The sequence below is a fragment of the Malurus melanocephalus genome, unplaced genomic scaffold, assembly GCF_030028575.1.
Source record: "Malurus melanocephalus ecotype Western Australia unplaced genomic scaffold, MMel_1.1 scaffold_75, whole genome shotgun sequence".
NCBI classification, from domain to species: Eukaryota; Metazoa; Chordata; class Aves; order Passeriformes; family Maluridae; genus Malurus; species Malurus melanocephalus.
The window spans coordinates 2,089,622-2,112,781 of NW_026623307.1; the positions used below are offsets into that span (position 1 = coordinate 2,089,622).

Sequence of the window (23,160 nt, forward strand, 5' to 3'; positions counted from 1 at the left end):
TGAGGCCTCCCAGGGCCCGGGACCGGCCGCTCCCCCTGCCCGGCCATCCTGCCCGGCCATCGTGCGACGCCTCCACCGCGGCCACGTCAGGCCCAACCGAAGAGTCCCGGCGACCGCTGCGCACCGACCCTTGATTGAGGGACAGCGCTGTCTGATTGGTCAGTAGCGCTGTCAGTCCTGCGCCAGGAGGCGGGGCGAGGAGGGGACCGCAGCAGATGATTGGTCAGCGCGGCGGCGGGCGGCAGCCGGGGTTGGTTGCGCGGGCAGTGGCGGGTGCGCGGGAGGGAGGGGCGGGGGGTCCTGAGGCTCCGCTGTCACCGCCGCGCTCCCGCCAGGCCCGGCCCAGCCCCGTCCGCCCGCCCGCGGCGCGGCAGGACCATGTCGGCCACGGACGAGCGGGCCAAGGAGATCCTCCGCGGCTTCAAGCTGTATCCTCCGTGCGGGGGCCGTGAGGCGGAGCGGGGGGCGCGGGGATCGCCGCCCCGCTGTGGCGAGGCCCCCGGGGCGGGAGGGGGGTTGCCATGGCAACGCGGCTCTCAATGGCGTCCGCACTCCGGTGGTGGCGGGAGGGTCCCTCAGGGCTGGGACCGGCCCTGAGCCGGCTGGGGAGGGGGGCCGGGGTCGGGGTCCTGTCCCTGCCCCGCGGGGTGCCGTGGGTGGGGGGATCCCCGCGGCCAAAGTCCCCAGCAGGGTGGCGGCGGCCACCGCCCCTCCGGTCCCTGCCTGGGCGCTGAGAGGGGCTGGGCCGGGGGCGGCGGCCCCGGGCACCAGGAACCCCCGGCCCGCAGCGAGGACGGCTTACAGAGGGCAGGTGAAGTAGCTCTGCGCCAGGAGGATCTGATCCGTTTCCCTCCGGCCTGCGCTTAAGCACCTCTGCTTGGAAAGGAAATACCTGGTCGTCAGGTCTAGGAGCAACTAAACACCTTGTTCCTTGTCATACCGTGAGGTACTGGCACATGTCTTGGTTGTGCAGTGTCTTATTGCTGACGTATTCTGCGTGTAAATGCCTTTCTGTGCAGCTCATTTTAAAACTTTTCATGTTGCGGCTTTCAAAAAGCATTCTGCTTTTATGCCTGTGGTACCTGGATGTGCGTTTAATGCTCTTGAAATAAGATAGATCTGAGCCTGGAAGARAAGCGAGAGTCTTTGTGCATCTTCCAGTTCACGATTTCAGCAAAGTAGAGAAAGGCTCACCCTAAAGGCCCATATTTAATCTAACATTGTGTGAGAATGGGTGTGATAAATAGAATAGCTTTATTTTACATGTGGTGTATTTTACTGGAGTAAATTCTTCTAAGCTTAGAAGACAAAYGCAAGCTTGCTATCTGGACTTCTAGACATGAGAATATTGTTGTGAGTTGGTTTGTATTTTATTTTTTACAATAAAAAGGACAGAAGTGAAGGGAATATCCTCTTGATCTAAACCTATTATTTCTGAACAGGGTGGTGGGGTTTTTTGTTTCAGCRAGATGTTCATAATCTCTATGCCAGCTGTAGCAGGATCTGATTTTCTAGGTTGGATTTAGACAGATAGCTGTTATCAAACTATAAGCAGATGCTTTTTTTAACTTTTTATAGAATYATTGCAGTCGCCCCCAGCTGTTAGTACTGCATATGGTTCCTTTGCTTCTGCACTGGCACTATTGACAGTTCTTTGTATTTATKAAGATGTAGTATTTTAGCTGTCAAAACATGAATTAAAAACCTTTTGTGCTGTCAGTTAGAAGAAGAATAAGCTTCTGACAAGACCAGACTAAGCTATTGATAGAAGTGAGGAGTGCCTTGAAAGTTAAGTCTAGGGAACAAACTTTTAAGTGCTTTTTGCATATGTTTGTAGATGTCGTTGCTGGRTAGTGGAATTCACATAAAGGCCTTTGTCCCACTTTGGATGAAATAACCCTTTTTGTCGTTTGCTGGTTTAAGCAGAAAATGCTTTTTCCTCTTTGAGAGGAAGGATGTTAGACAACAAAGTGGTATGATCTTAATCAGCCATAGCATGGACAATAAGTTTTATTAGAAATACTCTGCAGTCTGTGTTGAAGTGTTGGAAGTCTAGTCTTGTTTTGCTTGTCCTTGCAAAAAAAAAAAAAATACTTCTGACAGGACAGTTTCAGGCAAAACCTGGACCACACTTCTCCAAAAACRTGGTAGAGTACTGTGATAGGTGCCATAAGGGTCATGTAGTGCAGTCTCACAAACAGGAAAGTTTGGAGAAGCATTTCATAACTGAAACTTTTAGCAAGTYGAAATAGTTGAAAATCATCTATGTGGCTTTTAGTAAACCAGAAGAGTGGCTGAACAGACATTCCTCATTTATGAGGAAGCCTTGAGACACCACGCCATCCCCACAGGAAACTGCTCATGCCCAGCTGTGACCAYGCTCCCTGTAAGGGAGACATCAGCTCAGACTTCCCATCTCTTGTTCCAGAGAGAATTGCAATTTAGAGATTCTTTATCTGCCACCCAGCCTATTGCTGCATATACTCAATCAATGGAAGAGAGAAATGTGTACTGAAAAACTATTAAGTTTATACATTGAGTGCTTGAAAACTTTATCCTCTGCTTCCACAAAGGAGAGAGTTCAACTCCGCCAACTTAAGCACATCCTGCAAACTTGGCACTTCAAACTGAACTTGGGTTTAGCACAAGAGAGAAGCATGGCCTAGCACCCAGGGGCTGTGTGCAGGGGATTCCTTGGGAGGCAAGAACAGTTGCTGGGGCCAAAAGCATAACTGAGGAAGCAGGCTTCCAAAATAATTGCTACCTTTAACACAASAGCAGGCAGTCTTGCTGTAAGTCCAGTTCATATTGAGTAATCCGAGTTTCCTCAAACAATTCTGTTTACTTGTGGTTCCTGAGAAAATGTTAATTACAAGCTTTCCTACTTATTGGGGCATGCTGGATGATGGGGGCATGTGGAAATTAAATTGTAGCCCAAATCCACCCTCTAATTTCAGTGCAAAGATAGGTTTTCCTTCCTCTATGACACTAGTGCAGAAACACGTTGTGACTAATGTCCCRAAATTCAAGCCAGAAACATTAGCTCCCTCTTCTCATGGATTTTGCTATTTTAAAAATAWTAAAACCAAGGGAAATATATTTGATGCTTGCAGGCAAATGAGAATATGATACTTTATTACACTAAGAATTTTTATAGCACCAGTTAAAATTGAACAGTAACAGTCCAGTAAATACTGGTGCAGAAAAATTTTGAAAGCAGATGACAGTTACAGCTTGTCACTTGTTCGGGGATGGTATTTGTTAAGACAGTTTGTAAGTATGTTTATCATCAAACTCTTCTGWAGGCACTTGCCTGAACAGCAGTTGTTACACCCAACAAAATATCTACAAGTAGTTTAGTACTATGAAAATTCACTTTTTGTTTGGCTATAAGCAACATCAGTCCAGTTGGTAACTGAAGATCCATTCCAGTGAAATACTAGCCAAGTCTTAATTCTGCAAGTATTTATGCACATCTGGTCCTGTGATCTCAAATGCATGAAATTAGATTATGCCTTTTTGTCTCTGGAAGATGSAACAGTTACTCTGTCAAGTTACAGAAGAGCGTTTTACTTGACCCTCATTTACCCTTTCAACAAATTCTTCAGATCTTGTTCTGGCCTTTTATCTTTAGTGTGTACTATTAAGTGTGTGTATTTAGCATCCTTTATCAAAAGACAGTAACACCAAGGATGTACTTCCCCACCAGTCAAAGTTCAAGGTTATTTTATTTTGATGGCTACCCCTCAACAACTCCCTTGACAATTTGTGGGTTGCCTGTTTACTTTGGTTCTGAGATGAACTAGCACAGGATTTATTTTTTTTAATGCACTAAATTTACTAAAATAAGGACTGTATGTTTATGCTGTTTAGTTTGGTTTGCCAGCATTTGGAAAGCATCCATGCTGTAAATTAGAAATACCCAGTCACAATTTGCAACAGCAGATTCATATCCTACTGTTGAGGGACCACAGTCCAACTTCTTTAAGCACTTCTTTCTGTGATGTTTCAGTGAGGAGGAGAAAACCCAAATGAGTCAGTTGTTTCTCATAGATTGGTTAAAGTGCCATTTCTTGCCTCTCGACACAGGAGTAAGGACATCTGCTTTCCATTTTAAATCTTACAGGTAAACAAGATATCACCTATTTATTTGCTTCTGTACAGAGGAGTCTCATCTGAATTAGATCTCCATAGTGTTAATTGTCCTCCAGCTATTTATCAGTTTAGGATAAGTTTTTCCTTGAACTTCATTTTAAGCCTGTGCAGTAGCCTGTCCTTCAGAAGTCTCCTGAAACAAACTGATGTAGTGAACATAAGCAGGAAGAGACAGTATTAACTGACAGTATTAAACTCCAGAATAATTACCAAGTTGTGAAACTCGTGTTTGTGGTTAGGGTAAACATACTCCTGTAGCTCAGGCACTCCAGTTTTGTAGGCAAAACTTCACATGTCAAAGGCTGACCTACTTTCCTACAGTCCTCAGAGTTCCTGTGCAACATCTTCCTAGCTCTCAGCGTTTTTTCCAGCTTTATTCTCACCACTGTTTTTCTGTCTAGGAAGTCTTTCTAATAGAACATTGTCCTCTTAGAAAGATGAGTAGAACTGTAGTGAAAATATAGTTACACCAGAAATCATTAAGAGTGAACATTTCCTACTCTGTAGGAAGGAAAACTTCCAACTTTGGCCTGGTCTGCTGTACATACAGAAAATCAGTGAGAGTCTTGTCCATCAATTCCTTAGATAGTCACTGAAGTTTTGAACTAGTTCGGTGCTGCATTCCATAGCTGAGAAATATAATTGGAAGTAACATAAAATTAAGTTTCCAATTTCATTGTTAGGCTGGTAGATGTTTAGCAGCTTATTCATTTGAAATGCTTACCTGTTGCAGTGTTTACAAAACGAACAAGGTCGAAGCTTTAATTTGCTTAAGAATTCCCCTTTGTTTTGAGGTTTCCTCTGTACACTTCCTCACATCTCGCTCTGTTTAGACTCCTTGCAATGGAATAGAAAGATGACCCATCAAGGTCATGGGTTAAAAGGAGACACTGGCCAGCCAAAAGAAGGAACAGGACTGCCCAGAAGCTGGGACAGTAGAGACCCAAAGCAGAACTTGCATGTAGCTTGCTCTAACACAATTTTAAAACACCCTAGAAAACATGACTTTCTTCTCCCTCATCCATATTTCTGATTTTTAGAACCCTCTTTCTACAAAATTTAAAATACTTTGTTAGCAAGTGTTGCCCACATTCTCAGTCTGACTTCAGAACAAGTTCCCACCCTGGCAGCATTGAGAGRTCTTTGTTTGAGAGAGTTTCACACAGAAGCTTTAGCCAGGTTTTAGTTGGTAATTGAGTGTCATGGTAGTCAAGGTACCTTTACCACATCAGAATTATTTCCAGCATTGAGAGAAGTTCTGCACAATGCAATGATCTCTAGTTCTGGCATGCTAAACACAGTCCTCATGTTTCTTGTGACTGAGTCATGAGGCACACCTGCAAATAAAGCAGGAGCAATTTTACCAGGTTTGGTTTTACCTACCCAGTTTCTTAGTGAACATCAAAAACTTATTGTCCTCCCCGTGTTAACTTTCATTGAAAAAAGTGATGATATTTAACTATGCTTAACCTGTGATTTACATTAACTTGATATCTGAGCTAGTCAGTTGTCTACTTGTCAGGTTTAATGCAATCCCCATGTAGTGTTGAAAGTGGGGCTTTGTGCCCTTGGCAGTGGAAGGGACATCACAGGATACAAATTAGCCAGGTGCCACAGAGAATACATCTGACATTAACTTAAAAGTGTAAGTTGACATTGGAGTTCRGGGTTTTCTTTTTAATCAGCAATATTGCTTTAGCACTTTGTAGTTACAATTTTATATCTAAGATTTATCTTTTCATCTCTTCAAAGTCTCTCCATCCAGCATTTTACTGGAATTATGGTTTCAGTATTTTCAGTTGCTTTCTTAGTCCCAGCCTAATTAAGTACTTAAAATAATGCAGTTGTCATTAGCAAAATTATTTCCCGTTGTTTCCTTTGTATCATATTTAAGATATCGGTTACTCTTTGCATCCTTGGAAGTCATTGGTGCCTTATGCTTCAGCTGTTGTTACAGTATTTGAATTTCCACTGAGCAGAAGATAGTAATTTAATCCATCAAGTGAGAACTGGTAGAGCTTCTTTGCCCCCGCCCCCTGCATCTTCACAGCCAACATATAGGATAAAAGCCAAGCTTACACAGATATAGAGAAGCAGGGGAGGTATCCAAAAATCCTCAAATKAAACAGATACTGTTCAGAGTAGTTTGTTTTTTTTTTTTTGTATAGACATCTGATGTAGCTCCTGTGTTTCTGGAAAAAAGAGTTTTCTGTTAGCTAAAGCAGCCTTCGTGTGGAAGCCGATTTGACTTGCTCTTACACATTTATCTCTGAATTTAGGCTGATCCCAGAAAGAATGTTGAGTCAAAATTTTACATGAAATTTGTAAGATAGCAGACTACTGTATTTCTTTTAGCATGTAAGATAAGCCTCTTCTATTTTTCGGACTTGGGAAATTAAAGCAAATTCAAATTTGAGCTCAGACCCTCTATTAAAGATAAACCAATGCTTCATTTACATCTAATAGTCATATTAGATGTAACATCTATAGAAGTAGGAGGTATACTGTGTTCCCAGGTAAAAGGAAGAAGCAGAAAACATGATCTGTTAAGGTGCACTTGGCAATGCTGAATTTTGTCCTTTTTTTTTCCCTGCATATTAGTGTAGCAGAGTTTATAAAATTTAGTTATTTAAAATAAAGTTATGAAAGGTGAGAGCAAGAGATGCACAAAAATCATGTCTTAAGGAGCACATATTTATTCTGGATGTGCAATAAACTACAGTTGCAAGCACTGAATATTAAAAGCKTTTCTCAAATGATGCCTCTTTGTCCTGAGACTGTATCAGGAGAACTCCCAGAAGCAGGTTTGTCATCTGTGTAGCATCACTCCCAGAGCAGTTTGAAGGAATATCCCCATACACTCATTGGGCATTACTGTGAGGTTTCCTAGGCCATTTGGCCTCATGCCCAAGCAGAGGCAATAGGGCTATAGGGAAGCTCTTTCCAGAAGACACCTGACAGCAACCAAGGTTCTCATAGGAACAAGATCTCAACTGCACATTGCTAAATTCTAGTAGACAGCCAGGATTTTCAGTTGTGATTATGAACTCGAGATTCCATTGTCACATTTCTCCTGAACAGAGTKCTCACTGTGACAGAAATGTTATGTATAGAAGAGATTTAAGGGAAGCAGTATCAGATTARTTCAGTCATGAGTGAGCCTTTGAGTTGATTATGTTCATGACTAGAATTTCAGGCAACATTCTTCTGGAAGAATGGCAGGCTTAGGTAAAAGGAGGAAGGAAAATAATTTTGTTTTTTTTATTTTCAGTCAGCCTTTGAGATAGCAGTGCACAAAAAATAGTGTTACTAAATTTATCCACTCCTATATTGAAAGAATTGTAACTAGGACCAATAGTCTTCCATTAGAGAKTGAGTGCAGGCCATTATACTTAGTAATTCTACAGAGGACTATTTATATGGGTTGGTCTGTATGCTAYATTGTACATAACCTTCATCTACTGTGTAGCAAGTCAGAAGCTTATTTGTTCTTTGGGACATCTAATTATATCCGTGTTATTTATCAAAAAAGTGGTAAAGATCATATACTTTACTCACCAATGAAAGCAGGTTGCCTGCATGCCTCTTTCCTTCTCTTCATGTGACCTAATTTAATCCTTTTGAGAAGGAAGGCTGCACATGCTTGGAACCAAGAGTTCATCTTTTGTTTTAAGAGTCAGAAACTTCTGATCAGGGGCAACCTGCTGAGGAAGTACAGAGTTAATGTCAAGTCACTTCGGTTTGGAAAGTCAAAGAAAATTGTATTTTAGGAGACAGTGGAAAAACTGACTATTTGCATGGCTTTAAATAAAAAATCTTTTGTATGGGAAAATTCTTACAGAAACCCCCACTAAGGGGGACCCAATTTTGATTCGAGTGTTGGCATGAACTGTTGYTAAATCTGCTTAAGGAGTTCTGCAACACCCTCAACTGCTCTTGAAGGAAGTGTTTTGTGAGATAGAAGGTAAGAAGAACTACCATTGTCCCCATTAATGTACTGCCATGGGTTCGAATATACAAGCCCATCTGGAAATTGTGCACCAAGAAATACCTGCCAGCCTTTAACACAAGTGGATCTTCTGAAGGTACTTTAGACATTTGACTTCCATTTTAACTCTTTAGAGTAGACTCTTCAGTGCATTAGAGTACTGGCTTCTCAGTTACAGTCCARCTTAAGATTTCAGTGTTTCTCTGGTAGTTACTTCCTTTCCCAGAAGCTGAAATAAAGAGAGGGAAATTCCTTCTRTTTGTTATTTTGCTTGAACCTTAGTAGTCTTTATGTGAAATTTAAAAACAGTTCAATCCAGGAAGTGGTGTGCTGCTTCTGAGCAAAGAAGACATCCAAGAAATACCTGTRTGTRCATTCTTCTTGCTGCATGCTTCTGTCACAGCAACTGTGCAGAGCATGAGTTACCATCCCCAGCTGCTGGTTGCCTCTTTTTCAGATTTGCTAGCCAAACTGCTCAGATGAGCCTTGCAGCCTCCTGCATGCTGGCTTAATGAACTTCAGCAACAGGCTTTATTTCCTGCTTAATAACGTTGTCTGCATCAGTCCTAGTGTTGCCAGTTCTGAAATAGTAAATGCAGTGACTGAGGCAGTAGAATGTTTGTCATTTCAGTGGAGGTYTCATTACTTTGTCCCCACAATAATGGCTTTTTATCTGAATTCCAATGTGTGCTAAAGCAGAGAGATGCTGGTACAGATCCTCCATCTTCCTGATCATGRTGATCATAGTGTCATGTTCAGAGGTTCACATCTGTATAGGTCATKTTACTGTAGCTGTGGAGGTTGATCAAAGTACAGCATTCAGAACAAAATAATAGTAYTTTACCTCCTCTCAACTGGTTTGGAACTGAATTGTTTCCTTGTACTTTCTATGTTTTGCTGTAGTGCTTTTCCAAATAACTCTCTTTTCAGACTACCATARTGTTGAACACTGTGTAAAATGCTGKGATGATTAAATTGTCAAATCACTAGTCCACACTGCAATTGAAGCACTTCTCATATTCTAGGAAACTCCTAAAAAAGCACAATATTTTTGATATGAAGTCCTTGGTTTTGGGGCATTCTGCTTCAATCTGCATAAATCCCCCTTTATTCCTCCTCTCTGCCTCTGCTTTGAGCACCCTCTGGTCCATGTACAAGATTAGTTTCCTCATGCAGTTGCCAGTCATTCCCTCCTGACTGTATTTTCATTTTGCTTTCATTCTCCACTTGCTCTGTATGCTCTAAGTTTTTCTCCCTTCCTCAGAAGAGACAAGATAATGAACTAGTTTTCCATGAATTATCTTAGTTCTGTCAGTTTTAAGTGGAAAACTAAAAATTATTTGATCTGTATTGCAGCATGTGGCCCTGCCTGAATAGTACTCCAGAGATAAAACYAATTTTCTCTCTCAGATCCATGACTTTTTTTCTCTTACCCATTAAATAATTACATCTGATTCTCACTTTGGTCTTGTCCTGTGAGTCTAGAGGGCCACTGACATTCACATAAGTATTCACATCCTTACTGACTTCTTCAGCTTGGCATTGARAGTGTTCATAGTCATTTTCTGCCAGTTTGTGCCTGGAAAAAAAGGGTAACTGGCAATGAAGATGCTCTTCTTGTTTAGTCAGAYCTTCTGGCTGTGAGGGTTGTACATTTTGCAAGGATAAAGCATGCCCACTTCTCATGTAGACATAGTCAAAATTAAAAAAAAAAACAAGCAAAACTGAAGTATTTGTAGCTCTAGTGAAATTCAGCAATGCTATCCACAGGGATTGTATATCCAAGGAGCCATTTAAGCTAATGCCAGGGAAAGTGTGGCTTGTTCCTCTGCTGTGCTGTGTCAGCAAAAGGGAGATTGGCATTTGTCATTGTGGACTTTCATAAAGTGCTTGTTGTAGCTGTTTCTCTGGCTGATTTGAATTTTTATTTTGTTTATTAGGTGTAGAGTGTGAGTACCAGGGCTAAATGCTGTTTTRTATAAAATCTCAATAAGATTAAATCCTCTTGTGATTCTGTAATTAATTTCAAGGATATTGTGTTGCTTTCCCAGGGAACTTGTGGTGATCTCTAGATGTATCCCTGGTTACAGAACAACTCTGTGCTCTGTGTGAGATATTGTGGAGCAGTTAAATGTGCAGAGGTTCTAAAAAAGCATCAATGCTTTGAGTGAACCACCTTTAGTAGAACTGAGTCACTTCTGCCCTACCAGCCCCAGCAGATCCACTGGGCACAGCTGGGAGACTGAACAAAACAGCAGATTTGTGTTCAGCCAGTGTTACTTCTGCTGCAATAGTTAGTTTTCACTTTTGCCATAAACACAAACCCTTATAGACTAATTACCAGATGTACTGCAGCAGTAGCACTTGTTCCCTGAAGGCWGCAATTGGCATTTGCTTTCAAAGCTATGTAGAGAGGATCTTTCTGGGATATCATTAATTTTTGTCTTTTTCAAGCATTACTTGTGAGAAAGAGCAAATGAGCCCACCTGTAAAAGGAAATTCAATTGTGTGGCCTATTTTTCTGAATAGCACACAGAGCTGTAATCTCACCTTGAGGGAATGCACATCATCTTTATGCCAACTGACTTGGGCAATATGGAATTTGTTGGTGCCAGAAGTTTTTGAATGGATGTAGCTACACAGTGCAAATGTACTGCATTGAATAAAGCACTGTCTGTACTTTCCTTCTCAGTGTCAAAGAAGACGTGGCTATGTTGTTGGAAAAAGCTGTAGTCTAGATAAAACCACATTATTTATATGCTTAAAATTTACTTCAGTTTAACCATTTCTGCTTGATTTCCCACTGTGTATACCTTTATCCCTAGGTGAGTGTCTCCAGTTCCCAGTCACTTCAAAGCTTTGGAACTGGACTCTCTTGGTGTAGAATAAGAACATATGGGCAAAGTTTAAATAAGGGATAGTTATCTCAACTCTGAATTCAGTCTGTTCTATAATCTGGATTGACTCGAGTGCACTGACAAATTGCCAGTTAATTCAATTGCCAGAGAAAGGTACTATTTAAAAATTAACATTGTGTCAAAAAGGTGTTCTGTAAGGGGAGTTTAGACAGAATCAGTGAGTGAATGCAAGAGAAATCCAGTGCTTGACCTTTTATTCCTGCCTTCTCTTGAGACTGCAACAAGAATCTCATAAGTGCTCCCTTTACAGTTGATTTTGGTGGTGTGCACACCTGCCTTTTAACAATTAGAATAAAGCTCACAAGCTCATTTCCTGGAAGACAGGAGCTATCAGACATAATGACTGCAGGCTTTATTGATCTGATGGGGAGGATTTGGAGTGCTAACACACAGCCTGAAGTTTCCGTGGCCAAATAAAGCCCCCCAGTCCCTGAAGTCCTTTGCACAAATGAATTCTTCCTGTTTTACAGACCTCTCTGAAATTGAGACATGTCTGTCTGAAGACTGAGCTACAGGTTTTTCCTAAATGTTTTTATAAAGTCTTTTTCAGTAGTGACTTTTTGCTTTGTTCTTTATAGGTGGAAACCCCACTTGACAGTAACACTGAAATCTCCCCTGGCCTAGTTTCTGCTCTCAGCAGCACAAGTTAMAAGTATGCTCTTGAACACAGTTTTATTTCTGCTCTCTTCTGATTCCCCCTGGAAGAGCAAGAGACCAAAGAAAAGCAACTTTGTATCAGAAATGTAGTAAGTCAAGGGCAGGACTTTATCTGTAGCCTCTTCAGTCTTTAAGTAGTTAACTAGAAGTCTTTCAAATGTACAAAATCTGTACTCCTTGACTCTACCCTGGCCAGTCTTCTGCTGAAGATTTTTAAAAATCACGGTCTGGTTGCTAAATTTGATATTCAAGGACCTGTGTCACAGTCCTTGCTAATACAGCTCTATATGTTGAATTGTCATATCTTATTCAGTAAATTTGGGGGGTTGTTTGTTTGGCTTTTGTTTCATGAAGTCTRAGAAAAAGAATTCCATTAAGAGATGGAATATATATTTGTTCTTTGTGGAATATTTTTGTCAGCAGAAGTTACAATAAAATTCTTGAGTAGACAGTGTCCACGTGAGAGGTAACTACACTAGCAGGGCTGTTGGCTGCTWACACACTAATCACCTGCTTAATTTTAATTTATGGCAATACAGGAATGATTAATAGGAGGCTTTACAAACATAGGTGTCTGGGTAGGACATGCATCCTACATGTGAACTACATGATCTCTGACATGGGCAGCAGTCCAGAGGAACAGTAGGAAGAACCTGATGATGTTGAACTGCTGGGCATTCACTGATGCCACTGTACATTGCCTTTTTTATTCTTTTGAAATGGAACAAATAAAGATTCTCTACAAAGAGGAAGCCCAGCTGAGTAGCTTGGAATTCAGACACAAAGAATTCAGAAGAATTTTTGCACTATTAAGGGTGGCAGCCTGGTGAAATAGTGGGTTTTGAAATAGAGCTCTTTTGGATTAATAAGGGAAGCCTTTATGCAAAGTATTACTGTAATTGCAGGCTCATGTTCTGATTGCCTTATCAGGGGAGATGCATCCTCAATGGCATCTTTGTTTGTCTTACMATGGAAAGAGATAAAAAATAAGCAATTAAAGCAGACTTATTGAAATGCCACAAATCTGAGCATTCAGCTATGCACTTCTAGTTAGGATTGTTGGTTAGTTTTAGTATTAAAAAAAAATTATTTCTCCTGTCTGTACTTGCTTTGTAGTGTGGCCAGACTACTGACAAAAGAAAAAAAAATTCTCTTTTTGTTTCAACTGTGATCTTCTTTTCTCTCTTCCTGCTTCTCACCCTAAAGCAGTCTTTTATGAATGTGCACACAGAAACYAGAGGTTAATTACCTCTATTGTGTTCCTGGAATCCTTGTTATTCCAATGAACCTTGTAAAGAARTACTACAGAATCTGGCACTGGTACTTTCAGAAATAGGTGGACTTTGCTCTGATTATGTATCAACTGATACTCAAGTGGTGAACAGTGTATTTATTGAGCTTTATGAAAATGAAAAACAAACCCCTTGCTGCCTATTTTGTGGTCTAGTGCCACCTAGGCATGTACAAGTCCACCATTAAACTCGTATCTCCCAGGAACAGAAGATCCCCAAGGGAAAATCAGCAGACATCTTTTATATAGTGATAAGGAAATATGTTTTCAAAAGAAAATGGCTCGGGTTTATCCTGTAATACCTCATAGCAACAGTCTAATATTAGTGGAAGATTAACATTATTCAGATATTTAAATRTCAAATCTTTATGGCAAACCAGCACAGATTTTGAGTTAAATCTCAAAGACTCTTGCTTTCTAGTTGTGTGTGTGTGTGTCTGTGTGTTGCTTAATCTCCCTGGCCAGTATAGGGGATGTTGTGATCTCCTCGTTATAGACGTCACACTGAGAAGATTGGAGTAGAGGAATAAATAGAACAAGTGCTAGAAAGCCAAGCAGCTCATCTTGGTTGAACTAAAATGCACTCCACGCAAACTGCCTTCTCCATGGATTTGTTTTTTCTAAGTAAAACTCAGTTCCCATTTTGCAGAGTATCATTTGAGGCTCTGCTGAGTATGTTTGCATCTGTTTCTGAAATATTTTGCCTCATTGTGCAACTCAGTAGCCAGTGCTTTTTACAGTTACTCTACTGGTGGAGAAAGCAGACAAGGACAATGGCTCCAAGAGAGCAGAGAGGCTCAGAATTTCACTGGTGAGGTTCAACAGGGAGTTTGAGCACTTGAATTTCTGGTGTGTCTGTACTGTTGTATGCAGCCCCATCTTGTTATCATTAGCTGGTATTCCTGGCCTGTACACCAGAGTTAATCTGGTCAGAGGCYGCCAGACCTGTCCAGGCTGATTCTGTCTCTCCAGAGGTACAGTCATTGTGTGTGTCTGTGTGGACACAAAAATGCTGCTTCTCCTTGGAACTGGCCTGTGTGGAGCAATAGGGCTGTCAGGTGTTCAGACACCCTTCACAAATAGAGGAGATCCAGCAGAACAAATACATGTTTCTGCATGGCATTTGGTGAARAGAAGAATGGAGCCCAATGTTTAGGAGTTCATCTCCAGGTAATRGCTAAGATTTGAAAGATTTCCCACTAAAATGTTTAATTGTTTTTGATAATAAATTGCATTTTTTTAAAGTGTGTTGCACAAGAGTGAGTGAAAAATGAGTCCTTGCCCTCCTTTCAGCAGAATCTGGTGAAGCTGGAAATAATGTAAAGTTTTTCTAGCAAARTTAAGTTAGGAAAAGGTTGGTTCTGGAACTTACTGCTTTTTTCCAGTTTTTTTGTTATTCCARCACTGTGCTTAGTCTTTGTTCTCCTGTGATCCCAATAGATTCTGAAAGAATGTAATGAAAAAAGGAAACAAGGCAAGATGCAATAGGGTGGACATTTCCACACAGTGACTGCTTGCAAGCCAACTTTGGGAAGCTTTAATGGATATGGAAACAACTAATCCCAAAGTACAGTACAGTGCAAGGGAATATCTCAGTGTCACAGGGCCATTTGTGGATTCCTGTAGAGCTKGTCGGGTGGCATTTGTTCTGGAAGCACAACTCTGCCTAGTACAGTTTTTATTTTTAGTAYTTTAATTGGAAATTTTTCTGAAATTTAATTACTCATCCACTGTCACCCATGTTCAAGGAGTCTGACTTGAGGGTGTTGGTGGAGTGAAGGTGCTATCAGGCTGCTTGGACTTAATCAAAATATGTTTGTATTGGTTCATCTCTAGGAGTCCTTTAGACTCTTAGTCCTCTCTGAATGTCATTCTGTGCAAAATTGATGGTCTCTTTGTACAAAATGGAGCCTGCCTGTCCCTGCCAGCAGTGAACAGCCATAGCATTTGTCCCAAGACTTTGTCCTTTCAGATTTACTGCCGRCTGCCTTTTCCAAAATTATTGCTGCAGTTCCCAGAGCTGGCAGTTTTGAGGACAATTTGAATACATGGAAAAGTGCTGTGTTTCCACTCATTTACTGGGCTCTCTTTTACACCTAATGAAATGTGGAAGGAAACTTTGTCTATTAAAGCATATTAGAATCTWTATATCAGAGGCATCACTAGTTTCTAGAGTGCTGAAGATTTTTTAGCTTAGGTGGTCACTTGCCTTAAATCAGCAAAGAAACAGCCTGTGATCTTGAGCGTGACCTATACACTGAATTCATTGAAGCACTGAGCTCAAAATATACTTGAGTRTCCAGACTTAGAAAGGAAGAAGAAAAGAAAATTTCACMGGWGCTCTGGTTGAATTAATATAAAYTAAGGCAGGAACAAATGCTGTATTTTTCCCCATTRCTTTCCTATTTTGTATTTCTGGTGTTTTYTTWAATTGTSTTAAAGAACWAGAACATTATTGATAAGTTTCAGAGGTTTACACATTTTTCTAGTTTAGAACTATTTTGCTTCTATTGTCAGAGCCAATACAGCCATTTTGCTGCCCTGCTTTAGTGTGCCATTTTAGATACTAARAAGTCCTTCTAATTCTGCAAGCAGTCCTCTTTATTTCCTTCCTGCTCCCCACTTCCATTAGTAATGCTTGGCAGTGATTCAGAACCAACCTGCTTTTGAGATASGGTGACTGAGAAACCAACAAAAGCAAGAGAAACAGAGTGAAGGAAACCACTGGCACCCACCCCACAGCATGATTGCAGCAATCTGTGTTCCTGCAGTCACTCCAAGTTACAATAAGAGTTTCCATCAGCCAGGGAGCACAGTTCCTGGCTGCCTAAAGAGAGAGGCAGTATTGTCTGTTGAAACACAAGTCTTGAAGCCAAACACCTCCTGAGATGTCTTTCCTCTTCTCTTACTGATTCATTGTGAGGCTGTGGGCAAGTCTTCATGCTTATTTTCCAGTCTCTACAATAGGCAATTATTAAAARGCTGCTTTGTGAACATGAGTTGAAATTTTTGAAGCACAGTGTAGTACTACGTATGGTTGAAGTTACTGATCACTGAGCTGTACTGTATTACCTATTCAAGGGGGCATCCTGTCTCTCCAGTTAATTAATTGATGGGGTTTGCCTCAGCCCATGGTAGGTAACAGTGACAGTGTGAAGCTATGCAAACTGCTAGCACAGTTCASGCCAAAGCGAGATCTCTCACCCATTTCCAATCTGCAGATCTGTTCTGAGAAGTCCATAATATATTAATTACATGTTCTTCTAAAATACATGAAACTGACAAAGCTGGCAACTATCAGAAGTAGACTTTGGAGTTCAATAGACTGGTGTGCTAGAGAGCTCTGTAAGAAGAGACATGAAATGAAGGGGAGAGAAAAKAAATTAAACATTAATGGGGGGAAAAAGCACATAGTCACTACATAAGCACAGGCAGTTGGAAGTCCTGAAGGCTTTCTATGTTGTCAGTTGCTTATTTTACCAGGGGGACACTTTCAGCCCAAGATATTGCTTGGAGTTGGATGGATAAACGGAACAGCGGGGGGACCTGCTGATGCTCAGCTTTGCCATTTTCAATAAACTTCACTTTGCTCAATAGAGAAATTATTGCAGAGGCCTTTGAGGAACAAAGGCATCAACTGGCCACAAGCAGTGCTGATAAAACTGCCTCTTTAGAGCCTTTTAGGTTTGCTTTTTCTCCACTTTTCACACAAGGCTACAGGTCATTCAAGTGAAACTGTATGAAAATGCCAGCTAAGCAGCCATGTTTATCCCTTTTAGAAATTTGGTCAAAGAAGTCATTGTTCGTCTGCTCAGGTCCATGCCCTTTCAATATGGGGAAGTGTGAAGATCCCTTTAGACATGTTAAAAAAATTCCAATCTTCCAGTGTTACAAAAATGACATGAAATCAATCCAAGCTTTCTTTTATAAGCTAGCCAATAAAATGCAGATTTTAAAAGTTGAATAATAGTATAAGATAGGAGGCATATTGAGGTTTAAAATGCCTCATTCCATTAAAGCTGATTTTGTTGCATGACTGTCGTGACATCAGCTCTGTAAAGAACAATAGTCCATAACGATTTACAGGGAGATAAATTCCTGTGAGGGCTCCTGGTTGCAACCTTATCTATGAAAATGAAGTTATGCACCAGAACCCTGTGATAGATTGTTTCCATGAAACTCCCTCTAGTTCACTTATTGCTGAGAACCTTGAAATGTTACCATAATAGCTCAGCTGTGAAGAAATGATTGTTTTGAAATAGTTAAGACAAAATTATTTCAATTACTGAGTCACTTTCAGCATTCACATGTAGAAAGGAAAACTGTTTGATGTGCTAAAATTAAAAAGTTGACAAACTGATACCATTTAACTTAATTTTAAGCATTCTGGATATGGCTCCTCAAGCTGTCCTTGCAGCCTATCTTACCTCTTGATGTAGGCCAGGCATTTTCTACAAGGAGGTTCCAGCGTTTCAATTGTTTTTTTTAGTGTCCCTTATATATATGATGTCTCTACTAGCTTTCTCCCTCGTTACATTCAGTTTTGTTCTTTCCACTGAGCTGCAAGAACCCATTTTAAAATTATGTTCTGATAAAGCCCTATGGTTTTTAAAGGTCACATTGTTTTCTAAGATGAATACATCATTCCCATTGATTCACCTGCTGTTTCTGCAAACTCAGAGTATTACTGATGACATTAATTATGTTAATATTCAAAGGGTTCTTAGCACAAGCTCAGGCTTTTCTAACATGCTAATTTTTGAAATGCATTTAAAATGCGGGGAAGATGGGAGGAGTTGGATGTTATTGCACTGAAAAAGAGAAAATAATTTTCTTTGTGCAATTCATGGTCCTGCAAGGGATAATGAGTTTTTCCAAGTTATTGATTGTTTTACTACCTAGATTGTAAAGCAATCTCCAGATGTGAACACATGTTGTTTTTCCTGCTGAGGCATTGGTATAAAGGAATTCTGTCAAGGCTATTCAGATAAGCCAAAGAAAAGCCTAAAAAACACAGGCRGCAGAAAACAGCATAAAACCACTACATTGCTCCAGCTTGCTTTTATTTTGGCACTGTTGCCTGGTTCTAGGAACCATTTTAACATCTGTCTGTAGAGGAAACAAAGCACATTTCTAACAGTAGCAAACAGATTTGACGCAACAAGGCAGCTTGCTCCTTCTGACAGGGGAATCTGCCCCATAAGTCAGTGATGTGTGTGTAGATTTGATTTGGAGCTTATTCCACTGTAAAAACATTGTATTCATTGTATCACAAGTACATTTTGGGTTTTACTTTAGAGTTTTTTGTTAGAGATCTCAAATCTTAGGGTATGGGGGAGATTTTGAGATGAGAAGTTGTTTGGTCTCTTTGAACTGAATTTAGTTCCCAGAGGAGTACCTTGCATACTCTCCAGAAGGCCGTTCTTGTGGCCTTTGCTGATGTGCTGGGGTAACAGGRCAGTCTCCTCATCTGCTGCAGGCAGGAGCTGCTCAGGAGGGTGACTCGTTGCTTTTGTCTGAAGCAATCAAAGGCTACTTGCAAATGCCTAAATTGGTTTCTATTGCTCATCAGGGACAAAAATTGCTGGACTTTGTAAGAGTTTAGATTCTTCAAGACTAGACTCATTTGGACAGAGATACAAACCTTGAAGCAATGATGTCTACATTCCCAGTTCAGCTGCTTGCAAACTACTATAATTTATTATTCTTTCCCCTTCTCCCTCCTGATGACCATTAGCTTCATCTTCAGTGGGTCTGTAACTCTTTCTTCAAAATGTGCATTTATTTGTTTCTTGCTCTTTTGGTTTGAGGAAGAGAGGAAAAGTCGCTGAAATGGAAGCCTGGCTTAGTTTGCAATACTTAGGGATATTACCAAAGAAACAAAACACGTTCTCCCACCCTACCTGCCCTTGCTGGACACTTCTCCTTCCAGCATCAAGGAGCTCTTCATCTTCATTGTTTTTACACAAGTACCTGCTTTTGTAAAGACTACTGTAGGTGTCACAAATTCTGATTAAAAATTTTAAGATTTGGAGAGATCACACTCTTAAGTATTTTCAGATAGTTAATTGCYAGCAGTGAAAATTAAATGTAAATTAAAGTAAACTCTGCCTTATTCTGCTACATGAGGTCATGAAGATGCTGTGGAGTAGAGATGGAGGCTAGTTATTAATTTTGATGAAAATACTGAATAATACTTGTGTCTTTCAACCTAAACTGTTTGAAGGCACAGATGTTTACCTGGATACAATTTTTGTTAGCAAATGCTGGATGTGAGTTTACTTMATTTCCAATGTTTGTAGAGATAAACAGGTTCTGAACTTCTATTTCATCGGCATCTCATTGTAGCTGATCTGACTGTGAATTGACCTAAGCTGCATTTTTATTGTAGACTTTTGCAGTGTACCTCAGCATGTGCCTGGTAAGTTGAAATGTATTCAGATGTTCAAGCAGGAAATACTTGGTGTGAGCATAGCTCAGCTTCAAAATGGGTGCCCAAGGTGCAGGGAGAATGTGACACAGCAGGGAGTACTGGAGCTTCACTCCAGGACCACCCTACTGCCCAGTGGGAATGGTCAGAGCTCTGTCTACTGAACACAACAAAATGGAGCAATATGAACTTCTGCCCTTTTAGTATAATTTTCTGTTACATCCAAGGSAAGGTTGACATGGTGTGCAGTAACTTGTGTAACTGTCTTTTCAAACATGGGCCAAGAGCAGCTTAATCCAGAACTGTCTGATGAATGTTAGATGGAAATTCATGGTGGTGATACCAGATCTGTGTAGACACACACACAAAGATGTAAGGCAGAAAGTATAAAGGGAAGTACAAAGTATATAGGTATATGATATTGTGTTGATCTTTTTGCTGTGATGCTGTAGCTGTTAAATATATCCCTCTGATTACATAATTTGCTGTGAAATGACTTTGTTGGTTGCTGAGGATTTTTGCTGCATTTTGTCATGTGGTTCACATTAATCTCCGTGGATCTCTGTGGCTTCTGTTGCACAGCAATTTGTTCTGTGCMGGAGACTTTTTAAGCAGTCTCTTTTACAGCAAGTGAAGGCGTGTCAGGAGTGCTTTTGTAGGGATAATTGGCTTCCCTCCATCTGAGGACTCAGTAGAGCACTTTTCCAGTCCCCAGCACCTCCCATCATTTGGAAAAGCACAGTAACCCATATCCTGTGCATCACTTCAGGAAGGTTGGTTTATAATAGATGAGTTTTAAAAAAGTTCTGCTCCTGTAAGAGCTGCCATAGCATGTTTTCTGTCTAAACTGGAACTCAAGAAAGTGTGCTGCTTTCTGAAAGCAGGAGAAGTTGACAATACTATACCTAAAGGCTCCAGTAATGTTTGAGGAATAACTTCCAATTTTTGTGTTTTGGTATTCCTGTTACTACACGGAATGGATGGACTCATTCAGCAGATAGGATTTTGCACTGAATTTCATCCTTAGGCTAAGAGGAACACTGCCAGCATGTGTACTTGTGGTTTGTTAAACAGCAGACAGCAGCATTTCTCTTGAGTGTGAACAGACTGAATTCAAGGACCTGMATCAGCAGAAGGTCTGTGCATATGCTTAAAATTAAGCACACCATTAGGAGTTCTGTGGAAGAGGGATTTGGGAGTTGTAATAAAAAGTGAGATTAGAGATGGGAAAGATTAGAGGATGAATGGCATGAGTGGAGGAAAAGCATAAGGCCATTTAGGTGGTCTACTTTGTAGTCCTGTAGTTTGGTAGTTAGTTTGCATAATTTATACTGGTTCTTATTCCTCAGACTGGATTGAAACAATTGAGATGCAAATAGTCTTCTGGRAAAATATGTCTGATATAAATAAAATCCCTAAAATTTGATCTTTACTTGCCAGTAAGGTAACATGCTTGCCAGTCATGACTGCCTGGTTGTGTTTTCACAACAGACCATGTAAAATCAGAAGTGAAAGTTGRTGAGTCCAGATCAGAAGCTTTTTTRGGTCTACAACAGACATTGTAGTCTGACTTGTTCATGGCTTTCAGCTCCACCTCCTCCCAGAGGACAGGTCTCATTAACATGTAATTGTTGAGATGCTGTTTGCACCTGGCATGCAGTGAGCTGTTTTTAATGCTGCATTTCATGTGGAAAAAAAAAGCTGGCAAAGATGATGAAAGACCTTCCTTCTAGGAGTGGTTATAAACATTATCCTTGTTTCTATTATGAAATATAAGAGTATAGCAGTTCCTGAGGTTTTAGAATGGTGCAGACAGCAAGGAATAAAATGAAAAATGGATCATTTTAACAAAAGAAATGACACCTACTGTTTGCCACAGCCTTTGAGGTATTCAAGGAGTGCTAAACATTAAAACATACAAATCATAGTCAGGGAGATTGAGGCAGAAGTTCTTTTAACTCCATAGTACTTTAATGGTAGATTTTGTTTGTACAYTCATTCTTTTCCTTCAAGGCTACTCTTAATTACTAGTGTGGTAATATAAGGCAATCTTTTGCAATGCTAAAGCACTGAAAGATAAGGATGTACATTTTGATTTGTTTAAACCAAGTGATTTCTATGACAGATACAAAAAAGAAAGAACTTCTGTYCTGACATCAGAGGTATTCAAGAAAGCAAAATTTGGATTTAGAAATGCACAAGCCATTTTCCTTCATCAGGCAAAGCAAAGTAGGTCTGTGAGGAAGCTAATTCATGTTGTGTATATAAAGCAAGTCAAGTTCCAGCTACTACAAAGCTTTTATGTAAGACTTTGCTGACCCAATAGGTGGTGGAATATAAATAGATCAACAGTACACCCTTCCTTCTGCTGTTCTACCTAATCCTTTCTTGCCTTCAGGATTGAAGAGTATTTGATCTATTGAGTCTTAAATCAGACATTGTTTCCAAAAAAAAAACCCAAACCCCCAAAATCCAGGTGAATGAAAATTTAATGGTGTAAGAGTGAGAAACTGAATTAAGAATACACTGCTGTTCTTCCTTTCCCTGCCCCTCCCCAAATAYACAAACTTCACAAAGCTGTAACTGCCTGGCTTCCTACTTACTCTTCTTAGCTACCCCTGTCAAGTGGCTTAACATGAAAATCTTCAAAAAGAGTAATTGTATTAAACCAATATTAATTTACTTTCTCCCTTTCAATAATGCTTGAAATGCCCTCATCATCCTGCCTGCAGGCCTCCACTGCTGCTCAGGAGGTGGAGCACTCTTTATTTTTAGTAACAATATCTCTCATGCTGGGGTGGAAGAATCTTAAACCAATTAAACACATTAGAAGATAATAGTGTGTGTGGGTTTGGTTCAAGATCTCCATTTTCTTCACCATGGGGTATGTCCTAGTACCAGCCTCTCTATCCAAGATGACAGAAATAGTGTGATAAGCTGCTAACTAGGTAAGCAGTACAGCTGCTGCTTTGTCAGGTATTCCCTTGTCAAGAAATCGCTTGTGATGAGTTTTGCCTCTCTTTTTTTAAATTCCATTACAGTTAAGTTTTATAAATTATCTCAGTTTTGACTTAAATCTTTTTCAGATACCTGTTTCTTTTTAAAGATGTAGTTTTTTGAAAGAATTAACATCTTGTATATGAAGTGTTTTTTCCAATAGAGATTCTCTGTGTGTGTGTGTGTGTGTGTGTGTGTGTGTGTGTGTATGTGTATGTGCGCACTTCTAAGATCTGATTATTTGTTCTTCTAATAATGCTTAGTTACTGGGAAAAAAACTTGCAAACTAGCAAATGTATTCTGATCCCTTCAAATATGTGTGGGTCCACATATTTTAACTCTTTGTTTACACTGATTAGCAGGTTGATTTTGTTTTTTTCATTTGCAGAACTTGGGAAAGCATGTCCTGAACCAGCACATGGACTTGTCAAGGCCAGAAAGCCTGGCTACACTGACTCTAAACCTTTATTTATTTGATAAGGAATTTACACAGGCTAGCAATGTTCAGATTGTTTAAATATATTTTCTAGGAACTGTGGCATGCATTGCGCATGCGTGAGACAKGCTCTCATCAACAGGGGTTGTCAATGCAAGTAAGTTCACCCTGGCTAATTTATATTTTTGTGTGTGGGAAGATGTAGGGGAAAATGGTGGATTTTTTTTTCTATTTTAAGTTGTAGTTGGGACAGTTCCATCCTGCAGGTTGTGTTGGCTAGGACTTTGA

At 40.3% G+C, this 23,160-nt stretch overlaps 1 protein-coding gene across 2 annotated transcripts in view; it reads left to right on the forward strand.

The window, feature by feature from the left end:
- The first annotated feature begins 271 nt into the window (after window positions 1-271).
- The window catches only part of PDE6D (phosphodiesterase 6D), a 31,470-nt gene continuing 8,581 nt past the window's right edge, over window positions 272-23,160 (forward strand). The window contains exon 1 of one of the 2 annotated variants that reach the window (XM_057367168.1): window positions 272-428. In XM_057367168.1, coding sequence (XP_057223151.1) covers window positions 379-428 — 50 coding nt within the window. In that variant the 5' untranslated portion in view covers window positions 272-378. Of the gene's footprint in view, window positions 429-840; window positions 947-23,160 lie in introns of those variants that run through there. The other variant, XM_057367169.1, reaches the window with a different exon arrangement.